The 21,197-nt window shown below is 38.8% G+C and overlaps 2 protein-coding genes and 1 long non-coding RNA gene across 3 annotated transcripts; all 3 read left to right on the forward strand.

Moving 5' to 3' along the window:
- The first annotated feature begins 12,920 nt into the window (after nucleotides 1–12,920).
- LOC135471872 (uncharacterized) lies at nucleotides 12,921–14,810 on the forward strand. Its single transcript, XR_010444476.1, has 2 exons — nucleotides 12,921–13,138; nucleotides 13,332–14,810. It is a non-coding gene; the product is annotated as an uncharacterized LOC135471872 (long non-coding RNA).
- Nucleotides 14,811–18,829: 4,019 nt separating this feature from the next.
- LOC135470879 (uncharacterized) lies at nucleotides 18,830–20,381 on the forward strand. The gene is made up of 4 exons (XM_064749927.1): nucleotides 18,830–18,847; nucleotides 19,241–19,512; nucleotides 19,721–20,327; nucleotides 20,372–20,381. Exons 2-4 carry the CDS (start codon nucleotides 19,254–19,256, stop codon nucleotides 20,379–20,381), a joined length of 876 nt encoding a protein of 291 aa, XP_064605997.1. The 5' UTR covers nucleotides 18,830–18,847; nucleotides 19,241–19,253.
- LOC135471866 (uncharacterized) lies at nucleotides 20,363–21,110 on the forward strand. The gene has a single exon (XM_064751273.1). The coding sequence runs from the start codon at nucleotides 20,389–20,391 to the stop codon at nucleotides 21,103–21,105; it is 717 nt and encodes a 238-aa protein (XP_064607343.1). The 5' UTR covers nucleotides 20,363–20,388; the 3' UTR covers nucleotides 21,106–21,110.
- The last annotated feature ends 87 nt before the right edge of the window (nucleotides 21,111–21,197 follow it).

Genomic DNA, 21,197 nt, shown 5'->3' on the forward strand with positions numbered 1-21,197 from the left:
CAAACGCCTTCACTGTAACTTTCTTAAGTTTTACAATGAGTATAATCCTCGTGTAAGTAAATATGGACAGTGTCCAGAATATTTGGCCCCCAGCTTCGTGAATGTGTCTGGTTCCGCTTAACCCGGCACTAGGGACTGTATATTCATCGTGTTGAATTAGATCGCCACTTCGGATGTATGAACATTTTCCACCAAAGTGCGACTGCGATGTATAGTTTATTATCCACAACTCATATGCTGTCATGCTATAGGATTTGAATGCTGATTTCCGCCATTCGCCCTGAAAAATTTTGCGCCTTTCCAACATCATTGAAAACTGATGACTGCTTCTCTTTGCATGATTCCTTCTTGGAACGTCCATATTGGGAATACGAATGTCTGTTTCGACGCATAGATAAGGCATAATTGTACAGTATATATTTTTCTCTTTCGTATTTGACGACTGATTATAGTTTTGTTGTCCCCTCTTGACCATTTTTATGACACTTACACACAGCAGCAGGGAAATCCGAAAATACACTCTAAAAGATGAGTTTCCATACAAAGACTGCGTATGCCGATTTAGTTAACCCAGTAATTGCTTAGTTCACCCGTTAACTGTTTCCATCTACTCAGGCTTTTAAGGTCCACAAACTGAATACACAACACATATGCGAAGAATGAACACTGAGTCATTTTTTGCCCGTTTGTATTTAATGGTGAACTTTAGATCGTCTAAAATCTCAATATAATGAGAAAAGAAATCAATGAAACGCTTTGGACAAAGTGATTTAATTAAAGAACTAAAACAGTGAACTGTGTTTTAGACGCAAGAAAACAGCAAGCCAGGTGACAACGTGAGTATTGAATTGTCTTCTGTACCCCTTTTTACACAAAGTTGCAACATTTTCCTTGAAAAATCAACATGTAGGCAACGCGAGCTGAAATATCTATTGTAATACAGATAACTTGTTGATTTGCTCATGATATAGCAAAAGAGCTATAACATTTGTCAAGTCAAGTCTTGACGGCAAAACAAAATCTTTCTCATTAGACAAGTATTTTTTGTTTTCATGGCAAGCAACTGAAAGTTTCAACGACGTGATCGTAATAGGAGAAAAATTGTTTTATGGAATGAATTTCATATCTGATGTGTATGTTTATGCTGAGATGGATTCCTATTTCAACTAAGGTTGTTTCGAAAAAATGTCTTGTTTCCATGTGAGCTGACTAAAAATGCTGTTCGTATGATGAGAACCAAATATATATGAAGGCGCTACGTATCACGCAGGATTAACTGGAATGAATCAGATTAAACATTTCAACTGAGGCTGTTCGATCAAATTTCTTATTGTCACGTCAGTGAACGCAATAGAAATCATATTTGGTTACTTGTCTCATTTCATTTTTTTATCATTCTTGAATGAAAGCCTTTCTCGATAAAAGTTTTAGCAAAAAAGCTCTTGTTGTAGTACATATACAAAGACAGACTTTCGCTGGAATTGCAATTTATCATTTATCAAATAGCTCGACATGTAAAGTAAAGCACGTAATAGGCACCGGAATGTATATGTATCGTGCAAAATGTGAAGTGTAAACAACTACACTTTTATGCGTAAAATAATGTTAAAACTTGGATGCGGTTCCCAGGTTAAAAGAAGTTGAACCCCTTTTGAAATAGACAATTTAAAGTACCGCCTAAAAAGCAATTTCCAAATTTGATCTTCATGATTTTCACAGTGAATAAATTGCAAATACAGGTTGTTGTTCTGCGGTAGAAGTTTTAGACCACATTGAACAAACGGAGTCTAAGTGACGTCACCTATTCTTACATCTTTGATTGCTTTATTTATAGGTTCAACCTATATTATGAATATACATGGACATGTATAGTACCACATCTATATCTGTGTTTAATGTGAAAATAGAGAAGTCCAGCAGTAAAAAAAATCCGTGGTGTCACTGTGCTTTAGTCTTCAAACAGTCCACGTTAGAGCCGCGATATTGTTGCTTTTTTCTTCACTATAAAAAGCTATATATGTGTTTGGAATCTGGTTGAAGTGGCTTTTCAAATGATGCGTGTTTTAATTAAAAGTGGTCTTTTCCTGTAAGGAATTATAGAGCCCCACATTGATATTTTGAGCTCAAAATCTTTCCCTCTATCCGGTTTCCTCCTCTTATCAGTCTGCATTACCAACCATATTGCATTCCGCATTAAACACTTATCCGATAAACAACCCTTGTGTTTCAGTATGAATACAGTAAATAAAGAAATTTTTTTCCAGTGTTGGAATAAATATAATAAAAGTAATAATCTAAGACTACCTGGTAACTATGAACCTAAAGGACCATTCACCGCTCTAACCATATACTTCTAGCATCCCATCATGTCAACGGTGTCTTCAAATCTTATATATATATATGGGTGTGAATTCGTAATTCCTCATGATGCTCTAGAATTCCCCAATTTGAACTCTAAGATAATGTATACTCTCAGCTGGATTCCTTGCCCTGTTGAATTTGTTTTTTCCTGTACTCTTCTTAAACTTCTTGTGCTGAAAATCTTCATAGTCTTCTACGTCAAACATTGGTTTGCAAATTTTAAACCGAGCACCTTTTTCTAGTTTTTGCACTGATGTGTCGGATCGATTGTTCGCATGCTGATCCAGGACATTCGACGTCGGACCTTGCATCTTTGGAGACATGCTTTTCAGGTAGAGAGAAGGTTCATCACTATTTGTTACATGGGAGTCCCATTTATGAACGCTGAAAGTATCATAGTCGCTTCCTGCAGAGGAATTTTTGGATGGCGACGTGCCCCTGGAAATTAACTGCTGGGTTATGACACCGTTGGGACAAATGTCTTTTGAGTGGTTTGTGTGTCCATTTGATGTCAAACTATCCTGTTTATTTAAGCCACTAGGCAAGGTGCCTTTTCTCTCCGTTGCAATATTTCCACTTTTGTCCGACAGTTTTGTCTCCAGCAGTGTTGCTCTGTTGCTGTATAATAAACTTTCGGGCATTTTCTGTCGGTCTGCCACCGTAGTGCGACCTGTATTTTTTACCAAACGTTCATTGACGCTTTTGGGTCTTCCTAACGCCACCATTTGTTGTTGTTCGTCCCATCTCAACAATGGAGAACCTCGCCATATTTTCTTTTGAAAAACTGGAACGCTCAGTTGAAGTAACTCTAACGATTTCGTAGATTCAACGTCTTTTCTTTCTTCCAGATGGCATGGAGGCTCACTTTTAGTCATTGGTACCTTAGGCACGTCAGAACAAACCGGGTGAATGTTGATTCCAGAAACGTAGACGTCAGAAGCATTGCCACCATGTGACGACGTCCGGCTAATTGCTAAACGCCAAGATTTTCTAAGAAGTATGTTGCCATGGGGATGAAAAATGCTGTTGTCTTGAGATGGATAGGTGGCTAGTTTCTTACCATCGATCACTGGTAGAGGTTTGGGTAAGTCTTTCCTTATTGGTGAAATAAGAGCTGGGTTTCCAGTCCTTTCTATATGACTATCTATTGAACCGCCCGATCTTCCCGTAACGCTGATACCTGATTTGTCAAGGGCCGTGGATTGAGACCGCTTGTTAGTCCATCGCCGACATGTTGGTCTCTTCTTCATGCGGTTAACTTGGGCTTGTTGGTGTGTCTCATCTGAAGAAATGACGGACTGAATGGACACTTGCATGGCGTCGCAATCCCCATCGCATTCTTGGTACGCTGTCCTAATGTAATCCGGTTTTCTTGTAAACATGTCACCCGTTGCGTTATCCAGATCTTTGGGGTATAACTGTTTCCTTACCACAATGCTTTGAAGGCCATCTCTGAAGTGAGACCTTGGGATAGATACGGATTTTTCTCGCGCTAGGTTTAAACTGTCAGATGTATGATTCTGTGTCAGTTGGAAAAGAGAGCTCGCCTGGGAGTCCTCAGTAGGCTGTTTTTTCGGCAGGAATTGGTCAGGTTGTCGGTACAACACTGTGTTCGCTTTTACCTTTCCGTAATTTGCTTCATTTTCCTTGGATCGAGTCACAGGCCTCTCCAAAGAGTTGACTACTTCAAAAATCTTTCCGTTCAGTACGCTCTCATTTACCACAGTTTCTCTGTCCCCCAGCTTATGCGTTCCGACTGTGAGCTTTCCGCTACTGTGCTCCAGAACAATTCGGCCACGGTTGGTATCGTCAATTTCACGGGTGGTAAATCCAAACCGATGACCCCGCTTCTCCGCCAAAGCCATGGTGCATGGACTTCAAATTGACCAAACACCTGGTGGTCATACATTCATGTGCATCTGCAGATTATACACTTGAGGTGCCAAGAACATGCTGTTAAGCTCGAGGTGGCGTGGGACATCCTTTCATCGAATATTCATCTACAAGTATGCAAAAGCTAAATAAAATACTGGGACAATGACATACACTTTCAATTAATCTAGTGATCTATTCTTTAAAATCTTCAGTGGTACTAATAGTACACAGTACTGAAGCAAAATGCATATCTACATGATTGTGTGTACCAGCAGTATACCAACTGTGTAACTTGTAACACATTCACGATGACATGTACAGATACATTTGCACATGACATTCTGGATGTGTAATTTTGTATACAGTCGTTTCAGAGTGTGTACATACGAGCATGAATGCTTGTACATGTATGAAAATTTAGTCTCTGTCGTCCTCAAAGCTATATGTAACAACAACTTTGGGCGTACTTATGTACATGTATCTCCTTCAAAGCAGGAAAATATTCCTACATATATAGTCTCTTTCTTTTAACTCCTCGTCTGTATTCAGTTTTCTGTAAAATCAGTTATATTCGCTACCAAAACTGACCTTCATCAGTAATATATAACATAAATGTGCAGAGCTGAATATAGGGGACAAGTTAAAGAAACGGAGTGTAGAAGAATTAAAGGTATCTTGATTGCAGGATATTTCTGACTGGCTCAAATTCGTGAGAATTTTAATGTAAGTATCACGGAATCATAAAAAGTGTAACACTATTTGACTCCATCTACTGTATATACTATTATAATATTCGTCGCCACGACCGTTTAGAGCCGGTCACTTCAATTGTAAGAATATATAAAAACAAATTAAGACGTACTGCATGGAGAGAAAAACCACAAAAGCGACGAATTTGTGATGGCTGGCAAATGGCCACACGTAACCGGTGAAATACGGCCGCTTGTCAATTTACCTTAGTGAGGGCTTTATTCTAACTTTTCAAGTAAATGCATCAATAGTAGCAATTTACACGCCCCCTAGCAGCACGGCTTATGTAGAATTAGGTAGAAAAGGGGGTGCAATAATGTTAAATTGCAATTTATCAGACGCCACTGGTCTAGAATGACCCAAAATGCTATGTGGTCATCGTATATGTCCAACGTTAAATGTAAGCGCGATTATCAATACTTGTATTTTGGCGTAGGTAACTTCCGGTGGAAGAACACTTACCTGTTTTTCTGTGAACATCAATACACCACGAGGAAAAGAATTAACAGAGTAATGGTATAAAACAGTTGTCTTTGGCGCATGCTCAGTGACATCCGTTACGGTAGACATCCGTGATCATGGCTAGCCTGATTCACTGGTGTGACGTGCTGAGCTGATTCTACGAACACATCAACCAAAGTTCTCTCTTACACCGCTATTATTCAATTCAGGAAATATTTCACTGATGGTAATGCTCCATTAAATCTCGGTGGCATATATGTATATCTGTTCATATTTCCATTTTGGATTGGGAATTGTCAAGAATTAGTAGGCTCCTTTTCCATCTGCATTTATATTATTAGAGCAAATTAATACACACGTGTTACAGAAAAGCTGTATGGCTTGGTTCCGCTTTTTTCTTTACCGCCTTCTGACAGCATGTGTACATTTCATATGGCCCACTTTCTCCTTCACTACCCATGACATGCGCTGGTTTGCATATAGATAATGAACCATTCATCTTATCACACACGTGAAACCCACGATGGGGCCATGCACTCCAAATAACACAAACTATAATGCCGCACGGTCCAAGTTTATATAATGGTTACTACAAGGCTCGGGGCTTGAGACTATCTAAATACATTATATTGTCAGCTTATTATATATACACAGGAGAGAAATTATCGGTTCTCTCATAAATCATTTAGACATGGGTCACACATTACAGTGGCTTATGTCTACCTAATTTCAAAACTCGAGTGGGTAATAAGAGCATTCCCTGAGTTATTTAGCTAAATAACTGAACATTACTTACATGTGTGTCCCAAGCCAGAATATATGGTTGACCTTACATGGTTATGGATTAACCTTGTTTCGTCCAAAATTCATTTATTACTTATATCAAAAGAATAAATTAATCTTTGAAGTAGGATAGAAAGTGCAAATATGAATGAGGAAACTTCAGCGAATAGGTGCTTACTTTATATGCAGTCGGTAACCATGTTTTATAGTAACATATCTTAAGAAGAACACTTTTATGATGCACAATTTCTTTCCAGATATTGTTGTTTGTTAGGCTAATTTTACAAACTCTGAAAGAAGTGATAAATGAAATGAATTATAAGAGATTAAGTTTTGGTGGGAATTCAACTATTATGAATGTCACGTAAAATCAAAATCGTAATACAGCTGAGCCGGGCTTTAAATACAATCGGTCAGAAATATCCAGGGTTAATAATTAACAGGAATATACAAACTGCGGTATGAACATGATCACGGGTGAGATGAGTTTTGAACAGTGAAAGAACGAAATGCATTGTCTTTGACGAAAGCGTATAATAGAAGTACCTATATAGTATATAGGCCTAAATACAGTTAAAGTATTTCAGATCTGTTCAATATGTTGTATACAGCACAGTGTAAAGGTGTTATTTAGAGAATGAATACACTTGATTGTACGGACATAACAGTGGATGACATGAATTTGACATAAAGTGTATTCCCGGGTTTCTTCTCACCATAATACTGGCCGCCATGGAAGAAGTCAAATATTTTCGAAAGACACCAATGAAATAAATAAATAAGTAAATAAATGTATTCATGACGGCCAAATCATTACAGTTCTGTGACTGTTACGAAAGCTGATCTCTGCAGGCCTGTTAAGTATTGAAATGAATGCATATATACAAGACATTTAAGACAAACTTAATAACTAAATGTACTAACAATCAGATAAATAAATAAACGTATGTCATGTTTAGAATTCGAAGGTTTTTCGTGCGGTTGTAAATTAAAATCAAACAACCAAATATAACGAAATAGGCCTATAGAATTTTACACTGATTCCTATCTTACCATGCTTGGTGCTGAATTCAAGAATCCCAAGAATCTCCTATCAAACCACCTTGGTCGTTTCACATCTGGACATTTTGCGCATGCAGTTGTTGTAGACTGATTCTGTTGACAGGTGCTACAGGGTCTACATAATAATATCAACAATGGCCGTTTTCCCCTATCTCGTTTAAAATGACTGACCTCATCTGCACGTATCTATAACAGAAAGTGTCACCTTTGTGTTTGTAAATTTATGGCAGGGAACAGTTAGGTCTATATAATAATCTAGCCAGCCTTTTCCCCGTTCAGCTGGGCGTATTAACTGTGATCTGTGCTAAGACTAGCTCATGTCTGACCTCCGCTATTGTAACAGGAGACGGTTGTATTGATAGGCCACTAAACCACTACCCCGATCCGCACAATACGGCGTATGAAACAAGCGACCTCTTATCAAAGACCGTGACATTAAATCTGAACAAGCAATAAACTTACACTGCTCGGATATACTGCAGTATAAGTTGTTTTCTCTAAAGCGGGTTTAAAGCTACATATATACACCTATAATCTGATATATATTGGAATTATAGGTTGTTGAGGTGCCTTAACCTGTAGTCTATGGGGTAACTGTACTTGAAGGTGGAAAGCTTTATAACGGACAATTTTTGCTGCCACTATATGTATTTTCTATAGAAATCATCTATACCATCTCTAGATAGGTTTGCAGATCTTCTAATAAAATTAATTTGTACACAACCGGGTAAGTGTCCTCACAACTTGCACAGCTAACTACGTTTTGAAGAATAAATCGTGTGGTTCAAGCATGCATATTTCTATACATAATAACTTGAAAATTGTGCCGGCTCTATGTCTTTTAATGCCGGTTAAGGGTTTACGCCTAACCAGGATATAGGCCTACTACTGAAGAAATTTCAGTTTCTAACCCGACTAATGATATCAACAACTTTGCAATAAAGTTACCAGTCTGTAGATACTTGGTACACGATTTTTTTACAGAAGGTCATTAAGTTATTGCTTTCCGGCTATAGGTAGCCAGGTAGCCATTTCAGCTCCTCTATACCTGGTTGGGGGAGTTTCATAGCCACAGCGGCAACCTGTGGTAAACCACACACCTTTTAACACCAAGCCCGATAAGTATGATAAGCCCTTTCTAAACCATGTCAGCAGTCCATACTGAGACAGAGAAATGCGTGACGGAATCACAAAATTTTCGTGACGGAATCACGAGTGTGATTTTTCAGAATTTTATGCATAAACATTAGTAAAATTCATCAAAAAAAATGAGAATATGTTTTCAGTCCTGTATATATTACGGGTCTACATGGTTGCAATGTAATGATATTTAAGTGTTGTGTGATATCCGTTTTCTTTGTCGTTACAAGACTTTCGTCGTTCTACTTGTCATATATTAAAGGGCAGATAACTCATTTCAAATATTCTGTAGATATTATGTAAATATGTTAACCAGTCATGGGGAACATTTCTTTTCTAGTTCAGGTCTAATCTGTGTAATCTATTGACCTTTGCGAGGCATTTTTGGGGCAAACTGATTACATATTAATCGTGCATTGCCAGAGAACAATATTCAAGTCAGCTTTGACTCGAGTCGCCATTGCGCCAGAAAAAGATCCCTGTTCAACTTATAAACTTGCATGGAACGCGATTTGGATACTGTTTTAATTTATTAGCCAAGGACATCCCTTGCTTGTTTTCATCATCACTGAAAACTGCTGATTGTTTCTCTTCGTATAAATCCGTCCTAATAGCTTACTTTACTTTCTTTGGTCTAGGGTGGTTTGTGTTGAACGTTGCGATTATTGATCCAGAACCCCAACGTTGGTTGTCAGATTGTAGACAAATGCCTTATGGTCATCTTTTTTTGTCTGGAAGTTCGTCTGTGGTATTTCCAATATGTCAGAGATCAGAGCTGGTTGATGAAATATGTCTATTTTTTTTAGTCTTTTATAAAATTCTAACACTCTAGCAGAAGTTTTTGTTCTCCAGCCAAACGTCAGTCTTAGGTGGGTTCCTTGTCGTCATGGCGTCGACGACCATATGAATGATTACAGGCAAAAAATCCATGGCATTCTCAACATACTGTTCATATTTGTATGCACGCTCTACTCGTTGTCTCATAAAGGTATACATTTTATAAAATTTGAATAAAAACAATGAAATTTTTCAACACAGTCAAATTGAAATGCTTATTGTAGTAAATTTCAGAAGCAACAACGAGAATCGCTGCAGTTCACCGCAAGCTTACCAGTCAATGTATTTAAAATCAATACAATTAACACGTTTTGCACTTCACAAATGTCAACTTATATCGATCAATTTGGCATTTTGGTAAGTTACCATTATTCCTTATGTTATCACTTACAATCGTTATAAATCAATGATAAATTAGCTCCATATTTATGGTTCTTATACAGTATGGATTCTCCTTTATCAGAGCTCAGTTGATTCATAGCTGTCATGTCTGAAGATGTGTGAAAAAGGCCCGTGTGCGGATCTATTCTAGAAAGACGTGGTCACGGTCCTCATAAATAAGAGATTAAACGTAGTTCCCAAAAGAACTTTCAGCTTTACACACATGTGAACTTCAAATAATGCACTGATCTAGAATTTATTAAGATTTCTTCCACATTGCAACAATTGTTTTCCGTGATATAGTGCTGTAGTAATTTTGCAGCCCTATACACTTATTTATGTTGTGTATAAGTAGAGTGATACTTAGTATTTAGGATTTAAAAAGAAATCTTACTGAAAGATCAAACCCTAAACTTACCTGAATTCAGAAGCTTGACAGCTGGTCTCTTTCGGAAGAACAAATGCGGCTCTCTTTTTACCAGGTACCGTATCCATAACATCATTGGTTCGTTTCCCTTAGCCAATCACCAGATATATATGTGTGCAATTTGATAACGGAGTGATCACACATTTGGCGTGTCACTTATCCCTTCTCAATATTTACCTGTCAGTCACGGTGTGATAATGTATGCCTTTATAACCAATTTAATAACAAAGGTGCTAATAACAATTCGTACAAATATAGGCACAATAACCGGGGGAAAATTCTTCTTTTTATTACGGTTTCATTATCGTGCCGTTAATCATTATCGATGATTTTTTTTTCGGCTTTCTGGCTTGCTTGTTGATTGGTTGACTGATTGAGTTAATATTAGATTTTGAATCCTTGGTTAAGTATTCCTAAACAACCACTCAGGTTGTACGCTTAAACATGCACTATGCAGCGTTTAAAGGATACCCAATATGAATATCACGCTTTAAAAGTTCATAATATATACCTAGAACAACTACTCGACCTGATGTTAAGTAAAACTTTTTTACATTCGCACGTGGCATGATGAAGTGTGAGGTACAAATTAATGCCATAATTATTCACTAGAACTGTCATTTCCCTCGGATAAAGGATTGTTTACCCTGACCCCCGGATGGTAGATAAGGCGCAACCTGACCACATGCTTGAATGGGTGTAAAATTATTGAACACCAGTAAACATCATCAGAGTCAACACGAGAAGTGATTTATCACAAGGCCTGGAGTGTATATGTCCCTGGTAACATTTCTTATCCCATAAGTACACATGCTATATTTATAGCCTTCAAAGTAAGCAATTACTAAATGGATCGTATTATACTGGTATATACCTAAAAATTTGTGATTTATCTTAAAGATTACCGGATAAAAAAGGCCGTCTGTGAACTAGTCTAAACGTCTGTCTATATATGTTCTATTGCCTTAATCCAGTCAGCCTGTCATATAAAGTTCGTGTAGACGTAGATGTCACGAGACCAGGATATGACTCAAGGTCAAGACGGATGAAATATTTGCCAATAAACGAAGTGTGTTCATAAGCCATTATACCGCTGCCAAGACGCATGATATATAGGTAAACATTCAACCCTGCCTCCCCTTTAAAGCCTTTAATTGGGTTTATAGTTAATCCAACTTTCACCCGCGTGGCGCTAACGCAGCATTACGGTCAAATGTCGTTATTGTGTGAACTAATCTCGGATACATGTTATAAAACCATGTATTGGCCTATTAATTACTATGTTGTTTGTCTTCCACATTAATAACTGCAAGATACCTTATAGATTGAAAAAGGTGGATGTTTACACAGTGTGATACAGCCATGAAACACTTTTCTGGTATGTAAGACGTTGTTTATGAATTCATAGCTTTCCGATATACATTGCGTGTATACCAAGGTCACGATGGATCCATTATTTGGAATGGTGGCTGTCAGAGACTCGAGAGCTATGGACGCCGCTCGACAGAAAAACAGTGGTCATGAAAAGGACCTTAAGCGTCGCATCGCCGGCTTGGAATACGAGTGTAATTCCAGCACTTCCAAAATCAATTCAAACGCTGACGAACTGTGTCAGTTGTTGCAGGACTCAATGATGCCTGAGCGTCAGGTCGTTTTCCCACATGGACTGTCCAATAGCCAAAAGGAAACGTACAAGGCAATGAGACGCAGCAGTTTGCAAAGTATGACCCTGGAGCAGTTTGACGTTAGGCTAAAAGAAGTTCTGAAAAGGCGCGAACTAGAACGAAAAACGTCTCAGTCATTACCATCGGGAAGAAACATACAAAAACGAGGCCGAAAGCAGACGAGCACTGTGTCAAACGTTAATCCATCGACGGTGCCCTCAGAACCAAAGATAGTGCAGGAATCACAGTTTCCTGTCACGAGACGACGTTCAAGTATATTGAAGGATGCGTTTCAAAGAACATTGTCGACACTCGATAAGAGTGAATCAGATGTTTTGAAACTACCGACGATTCCTACTTCCAGTGTTGAATTCGAAAAGGCCAGGCACAAAAATGGTCCAGTGGCATCCCTGTTACATAACAGCTGTGACCACAGCGTCAACAGCAGTCCATCACCGATTGGAAGAATGCGTAGTGGTTTTCAGAAACTGTTGCTAGATAGCCCACTGCCTGACGACAGAAAGACTAACCAACGTCGACGGGCAACCATGCCTACAATATCCGGCTTGGAAACCTTCAGACAAAAGCATGGAAATGATCCCAATGATGGAGAAAACGCTCTTTCAAGATTGGAGAACATAATTGAATCCTGGCGCTTCTCTCCTGCAGTGAGACCTGCTTGTTCTTCTACCAACCAGACCCCGCGGCATTAGACTTTGTATATAATAGTGTTTGGGTGTAAACGTTAGACTTACCTGTACGTGTGATTGTTATATACCGAATTTTTACTTAAGTCCTACGGTGAAAAACCATCGGAAACGAATTTGTTATGAACACATGAATACCGTGAGAAGGTATATAACTATGTGTACATGTACACTATTAAATTCAACAGCAGTTGAAGTTCATTTTATATTCTAGACACGAAAGCATGAGGTTTTACGCAGTTAAATTCAATAACAGTTCAGGTTCATTTTATATTCTAGTCACGAAAGCATGAGGTTTTGCGCAATTCAATAGCAGTGTAGGTTCATAGTTCATAGTTTATTCTGTGCAGATCTTGAAATTTTGAGGTATATTGCACAATAGTGCCAGCTTTCACTTTTGCTTTGAGATGGATATATATATATATATATATATACCTCAGGATATATTCAGAGTGTGTGTGTCAACAGAGAAAGAGCAGTTTTCTGCAAAGGTCTGTCTTGTCATATCTACTTACGATTGTCGGAAATCGGTTTCTTGGTCAATTTTAACAGCTGAATCCAGAACAAAAGTAATGGGTTATGGAAGACGAAACACTGGAAATACCAGGAGATATGGATATTTCCGATGTTCGAAATGTAATGCTACTTGGGAGAGTGCCCACGTATACCTGATACCAAATGGAGACATGGTAAGTTTTTAACACCTGTTAATCCCAGTGATTTATCAGAAGTAAGATCAAGCGACATAAAGGTAGGCTATACAAAAATCATCAGGTGTGACCATGCATGCAGTACTTTGATTTTGTGAATGATCGAGGTTCGGGACTTCTGCCAGTGTAGTTGTAAAAAGGTAAAATCTTCCTCTGTTTCATGTGTATGAAGACCAGCCAGTTCTTTGGCCAGGATTGTCGAAAATGTGGCCAGTCTTGCCAACCTTTCAGAGTGGAGAAACTCCGTTCATCAAGACACGGCCCGTACGACCGCACGTCCGAAAGGCCGCATCCAAGAGACCTTTGTCACCGCTGTAAAACAGGCCGACTCTGCAAAAGTGGTTACTAAAAACGTCATGCATATAGCATGGCTTACAAATGCCAAGAGCGTTATTTCTGACATACACCAACAGAGCTAAAAATTGGAAATTATCAGCCAGCGTTTTGAAAAGCTGTAAATTTCTAAAATATTTGCCTAGCATATTTATCACATATACTTTCAATATATTCGATTTAGAGAACCAACAAATAAGTTTATACTGGGCATTGCTTCTATTTTGTAGTAGGCTATAGTCTAGCTGGATATAGACAAATACGATCGTTGGAAGCTATATATTGTACTTATGATAGTTTGTAAGTTTCTTGCTTTGGCTATTTTAGTTTATCAGTTGAAGCCCTCTAGCTAACACTAGAGTTACTCCTCTTACAGAATATGTGGCATGGGCTATTCTCAACTTTCGCGAAAGAACCATGTGACCATGTCATAAAATTTTAGCAATTATTTGGAAGTATACTAGTACAGCCTATATAGGAAAGATGAGCGACTCCAACTAAAAGGCAGACTAGGGACACTCTTACGGCGCAATCCTTTCTAAAATGACTGCTATCGTCTAAGAGCAAAAAAACTTTTGTAAGACCATAAACAACAATCAGATAAATAAATTAAATTAAAAAGATACAAATAATTAGATCTGCATGGAGCTATATGGCTTTTCAAGCTATCTTCACACAGGATTTTTAGCAAGTGTTTCAGAACAAGTCTGTTTGATAGGCCCACTTTCTCCACGACAAGCCATTTATATCTATCAATTCTATGCTCTTTCGAAAGACCATATAGGTTTTTCTGAAACGTGAAAATCGAGAGGTAAATCCATATATTAGATAATGAACTCTCCGCACGAGGAAATTACCTGGCCAAAGTGGAATTAAGTCTTCATAATTATTCACAAAACTTACACAGATACAGAGTGCCGATTACTTAGTCTCGCATTTCGAACGAAATAAAAGTTACTTCAGTCATACATGAGGCCGATTCCACAAAGACATTTCTGACTTAAGTCAAAATTTAAAACGTTGTAACAAGGTTCAGTTTTCGGCAATGTAAGTTGAAATTTTGACATTTGTCATAAGATAATACTGATGGTGTGGTCCAACTTTTAACTGTTGACTTAAGTCAAAACTGGCTTTGTGGAATCGGTCCCTGGCGTCACGGTTGCCCACAAATAAACAATATCCATACTTAAACCAGATCTAAAACCCTATCAATGCATTTGGTAAAAACTGGCTCGTATTCATCTTTTTCTGTGCATTCAGTCACAGTAAGTTTAAAACAAAAACAACATTTCCCAGCCTATGACAGTACAGTCGCTTATGCGTTTGTACTTTGGGTTGAGAATGTAGCTAAACCCAACCATAACCATTTCGGATATGAAAGAACCTGGGCTGTGGAAAATGACATGTGCGCGAAGACTACTTTGGTGAGCTATTCACAATTTTATCATATTGTTATATATTGTTAATGGTTGTATTCTAGGCTTATATTGTGAATTACACGCAAGCCATATGTAGGTATGGAAGCTGATAGAGGACATCGACCTTTCTTATACCGGGCGAAGCAGCAAGGTAACGAGGTAACTATGCAGCGAGGGCAGAAGCGAGGCAGCGAGGTAGAGGAGCAAGGTGGCAAGGCGAGTCATTTCGTTGCCTCGCTACCTCGACCTTTCTCATACCAGGTGAGGCAGCGAGGTAACGAGACAGCGAGGGAGCAAGGTAGCAAGTTAGCGAAGAAAGGCAGCGAGTTAGCGAAGCGAGGTGAGTCATTTTGCTGCCTCGCTGCCTCTCGTCGCCACCTCGCTGCCTCATTTCGTTACCTTGCTAGCTCGCTGCCTCAGTTCGCTGCCTCGCTGCCTCACGTCGCCTCCTCGCCCTTTGGAGGCAGCGAGGTAACGAGGCGACGTAGGGAGGCGAGGAAGCGAGATTATGTCAGTTTCTCTAGGTCGCTGTCTCGCATTCTTACCTCGCTGTCTCGCATCGTTACCTCACTGTCTCGCATCGCTACATCGCTACTTCGTTACTTCGATACCTCCCCTAGAATTAGAAAGGTAGAGGTAGCGCGGTAGCGAGATGTCCTCTATCGGCCTCCATATGGAGGTAAAAAATCCCAGCTAAAAGCATTTCTAGGTTTGTTAGTTAGTTGTTACTTTTTCTCTTGTTTAACAATAAATGGAGTGCTCTTTCTAATTGTTGTCTTCACTTCATGATATCCAGTACAGGCCTACATATATAGGCCTACTGTTGAAGACAAGACGATGCGGTCGAGTTGTGTAGTCTTAAATTGTGAATTGGGTACAAAATATAGAAGGACTCCGCAAATGTGGCCTTATAACCTGGGTTTATGTTATGGTAGACAGAATGTGTTTTTTCAGTTCCAGCCTGTGATAGCGGATCATCCAGATTCCACAGTCTTCAAACCCGGCGAAAAAGTGCCGATCGAGCTGAGCTACTCTCCTTATATGATCCGTATAGCATCGGTCTGTCGTGAGAGATACCCAAATTTTAATGAGATTTTCTGCGGCGAGAAGCGGCGAGAAAAGTATATAACATGTTTTAAATTTCTTTCCTCTCGTTCCCAAAATATCACCCTTTGCGCAGGTCCTGAGGAAAGTGCGTTTGTGTCCAATCAAAAATCACTACAGTCTCACAACACGCGACAGCACCCTATTCAAATTTTTCGTTAAACCCTTTCCTAGAAGGTTCACGGATTGCATATTTCGTCAATATAAGGGATTAATCCATTCCTGATAAGGAATTAATCCGAAATTTGGAACGGATTAACCATTTGATCAACGAGATATACAATCCCTCAACCTTCAAGGAATGGGTTCAGCGAAAGATTTTTTTTAGCCAGCCTTATGACTTATTGTCGAAATATACGATGTGCATGTCGAGGACAAAGTGATTGAATTATCCACTGTTCAAACAGTGCAATAACAATAAATTTTCATGTTTTACTTATCCAGTGTTTTACTTATCCAATATTAATACATATATATATATATATATATATATTCAGGAATCCTGTAGAAATGTTTTGCACAATGCTTTCCGTCTGTTTGATACAATTATGTGGACCGGTTTAAGCCAACAAAGATTCTATTCTGATAAACCAACCTACATATACCTTGCCAGATACACTATTCCCAACATAAAGACACTCAGCTATGCTCGTAACTTCAGCGCACATACCTCACCATACTTCAGTTCGTTTTATAAGACACCAAGCTATACACGTCACGCTGTACTCGGCTTTACTTCTGAGAAATGTCTGTAAACTTCGTATTTCCATTACCTGCAGGCATAATAGCGACCAAAGCATTGTTTGGAAATTGCGAGATCCTTACATTTCAAAATAGAATGTTTTCCCATAAAGGCTGTTAAACATCTGGAGATAGACTGATTTGGGTGATTGATTAACCAAAATACTCCTTATACCGAATTCCATCATGAGGTATATATGGCCTAAACACATGTGTAGCCTGTACATTGTACATATATGACACAGTAGGTCACTGTGTATCTAATCTCTATCAATCAAATATATCTCATAAAGATTTAAAGATAAGTATCGGTACAAATGAACCGAATTAAAAACATAACTCGACATCGCCTACAGGCCTACAGGCCTACAAGAAGAACATTGATTTCATATATTTGATTGACTAATATTTATTGAATAAATGATTTATTGATCGCCCTTTGAATTTATGCAGACCTGTAAAGTGTTTGATCGATTGATTAATTGATTATTTATCATCCAGTCATGGTATCCATAAGTGATAACGGTCAAGGGCTTACAAGGCACGTGTTAAGCTGAGATTCCTTACATGCGGTAGCGGTATACGGTACGCGGTATGCGGTACGCGGCAAAAAATCGAAATAGTTCAAATAAGTTGCAATGATTCCATAGGTACGGTCGCGGATCCGTTTTTTCATGCGGAAACGTATACGGCAAAATCAATCGCACCATGTAGCGATCGGTGCGGTATGCGTTTTCAAAACCGGACAGGGTATCCCAAGAAATGACGTCACTGGTGGGGTGTTTCCCCGACACGTGGTCGGAACTTGTTTAAATTGTTCTCTGGTTAGACGAAAGTACTGTTGGAATTTTTCTCCATCCAGCTGCAATTCCGAGACCAAGTTATGGAAAGCTCCCTGCTGAGCTCTTTGCCGCAAAATACTGTGGACCCACCATCGGTGTTTTCTCTTTTTACGCTTCTTTAGTTACAACAACTTATATGACATTGCTATTATGGCAAGGTCTGAATCTTGCTCTAAAGCCACACGTCGTGAAATGGAGGAATGCGACATGTTTGCTCTGATAAAAACGTACCATGAATGAAAGAAAACGCATAGGTTACCGCATAAATGGAATCAGAGAAAGCGCATACCGCATGCCGTATCCGCGTACCGCGTGCCGTATACCGCAAACCGCATACCGCGTATATGGAATCTCAGCTTTACTTACTGTGCTATAAATTCATATCGTGGAAATCCTGCGACATGCATTGTTACTTTCATTTTCGTTTTCACAAGTATATTTCTGATCAGAAGCTCTATCAACTGCGTTAGCGACTTATGTAAGCGGTATTAGCAGAATAATTGTCAGTGCGTCAGTACGCCTGTCTGTGACAAGATGCCTAACTCATTACGAAGGTATGGATATTTCCACTGCCACACTTGCAACGGCAGATGGGAGAGCTCTCACGTTTATCTGCTGAGTAAAGACAGTAAGGTAAGGAAGTTTAAATTTATGTAGTATCCTCAGTAGGCCTATATTCTTTGGGATATGAATATGATCATAAATAAACGTTTTACGACTTCAATTTTAAACATGAAATACTGTTCCACGTATTACATGTCTATTCATCAAAATGACATCTCCAAACCGCTTTGGTTTTCACTAAGAGTAAATTTAAAGTTGACTTGTTTATTTACAGTTTTTTTACTTTATCACTTCAGCCCAGTGAGAAGGTTAGGTCAAATGTAGATACAGTATGATCTAATGTGAATCCTTGGGACAACTGTATATATATAAAATGTGGCACTGGTCAAATTCAGATCAGTAATGTGTCTCACCATGGCCTGACTGTAAACGCAATGGGTCTGTCCCACCCTGGCCCGTCTGCATAGGCAGGGGTGTGTCCCACCCTGACCCGACTGCAGACGCATTGGTGTGTCCCACCCTGGCCCGACATTATGTGCTGACAATTCGCGACTTTCCAGTTCAGCGCCTCCTAGCGGATGGTCGTACACGGACGACTGTCATGGCCGCGTATGGGGTCATCGGGCCGTCTCTAAGTTTTTTCTGTTATCAGGCCAGTTTCATTCCAAAGCCGCAAGAAAATCAAGGTAAAGTGAATTAACAGGACAAACTGTTTATAATGATTCACTGAATGGTTGTGAGAAGGGTATAGGACTTGAAATAGTACTGTTTACACAAAATACAACCAGCTAGCTTAGCCTCAACAACAACAACACAATTTACAATGTTCTAACCTTCGCAGTACTTTGGCGTTTGTAAGATGGAAAGTCCCTCCCGAGAACTGCTTTGTAGTGTAATACGCCTTACTTTAATCCCGTAGAGACTTGTTTATGTATGCACATGTTGTAAGCTTTTAAAACATAATAGGCCTATCAGCTGTAATTTAGTTTATGGATAGGTAGACTTATTCATTTAAATGTGAATGAATACATGTATGATTATATTCATTTTTCAATGATATTCTAATTTTGTTTAAACAGTTCGCCTAGAGCCATGAATTGCAAGAGAAAGAAACAAACTGTGGCTGAAGATATCAGTGATGCAAAAACCAGAAAGGAGGACACTCGCCTTTATTGTTTATGTAAACAATTAGATGATCCTGATAGAACAATGATCCAGTGTGATTTTTGTGACGAATGGTTCCATCCTGCCTGTGTTGATCTGGAAGAGGGTGAAGTTAATGATGTTGGAAGATGGTACTGCCCACCATGTACAGATGTTATGGCACAAAATCCATCACTGTCGCGTAAAGGTATAGAAAACGGGGTCATTTTACTTCTACTTACTTTTGGGCACATTAATATTATATTGACTGTTTATTGTAATGACTTAATTGATCTGACAGTGTTAATATGTTAGGCTATTTTCAGTCAGCTGTTACAATCATATTTGTAAAGTAACACGTCAGGACAGAAAAAGTTAACCCAGTCATGTGGTAATTTGTCAAAACTGCGTTTCAGGTTTTCTTGGGTTTCAAGGGAGAGTAGCACCGAAAGAGGGATGGGGAGAAGAATTTTTGTTGGAGGACATCGATGAGTCTGTCATTCAAGTAGAAACCAAAAGACATCGTGTTGAAGGCTGGAACCTGTTTCGAGAAGGTCGTGTTACTGGACTGAGCAGCAATAAAAACAGAAATTATGTATATTTCCGTAGTCAGTGTCAGGCATCCATGAGACAGCTGTCCTATAATGTGTTTATCTGTTTCAAGGGCAGTCGAAGGCTTAAGTGGTCAACCTGTTCGTGCCCTGCTGGAATCGATGGCCAGGGTAAGCATCTTGTGGCAACTTTGTATTGTTTGATAGATCTGTACAGACTAGGGATAAACAAAATCCCAGATGCTAAGACATGCACACAAAAACTTCAAATGTGGCATGTCCGAAAACCTGTGACAGACGAACCACTGCTTTTTTCTGACATAAACTTTGTTAAGCATGACCCAGAGAGACCAGTAAAAGGGGACCTTGGTTGTAGTGTGAAGCAACATAATCCTGTACCTGAGTTTGCAAGCACTGTGACACAGGTAAAAATTCAGAAACTTGTTAACTTATATGATTCCAATTGTATTATGTTACCAGTCATAGACACCATCAGGACCAATCAATGTATTCCAGTGTTGCCTAAACAGCAAATGGATGGAAGCCTTCATTCTGAACTTTTTGAATTAATGAATGGAACAGAATATAACTTTAGTGTGGATGATTACACAACTAAATTGACTGCATCAGAGAAACAACACTACAGTTCCATTGTGGAAGTAAATATTGAAACATCTAGATGTATTGAAAAGAAAACTCGATTACAGAGTAAGAGTAAGTTTTGGTTTGACCAGCGCCAACATAGAATAACGGCATCCAACTTTGGGACTTTCTGTAGACTAAAATCATGTACTAATCCAATAACAACTTTCAATAGAAAGCGGAAGTTTTTCACGTGCAGAAGTGTCCGCCATGGTGTAGATTATGAGTCAGCTGCATTTGCCAAGTATAGTGAAGTCCAACCCTGTGAAAGTTGCTCAGCAGGTTTAATAATAAATCCCAAAATACCATATTTAGGTGTTAGTCCTGATAAAATTGTGCTTACCAACAGTGAATTGAAACTTGTAGAAGTTAAGTGCCCTTACAGTGTGTTTCAAAAGAAAGTCAAAATTTGTCAACAAATTAAGGAAAATAATTTCTACTTAAAATATGTTGACGGAGAGGTGAAACTGTCTGAGACTCATGATTATTTTTATCAAATTCAAGGTCAGCTTAATATTACTGGTGTAAATATTTGTGATATGGTGGTGTTTGTGCCTCCAGATGATATTGTTATTGTTTCCATTAAAAAAAGACAAACACTTTTTTGAAAACAAAATGCTCCCAAAGCTATCTGATATTTATTTCCATCATTTGTTGCCTAGCTTTGTTGATCGCCTCCAATACACTCATTTGTAGAAAT

The sequence above is a fragment of the Liolophura sinensis genome, chromosome 7 (genome assembly GCF_032854445.1).
Source record: "Liolophura sinensis isolate JHLJ2023 chromosome 7, CUHK_Ljap_v2, whole genome shotgun sequence".
NCBI lineage: Eukaryota > Metazoa > Mollusca > Polyplacophora > Chitonida > Chitonidae > Liolophura > Liolophura sinensis.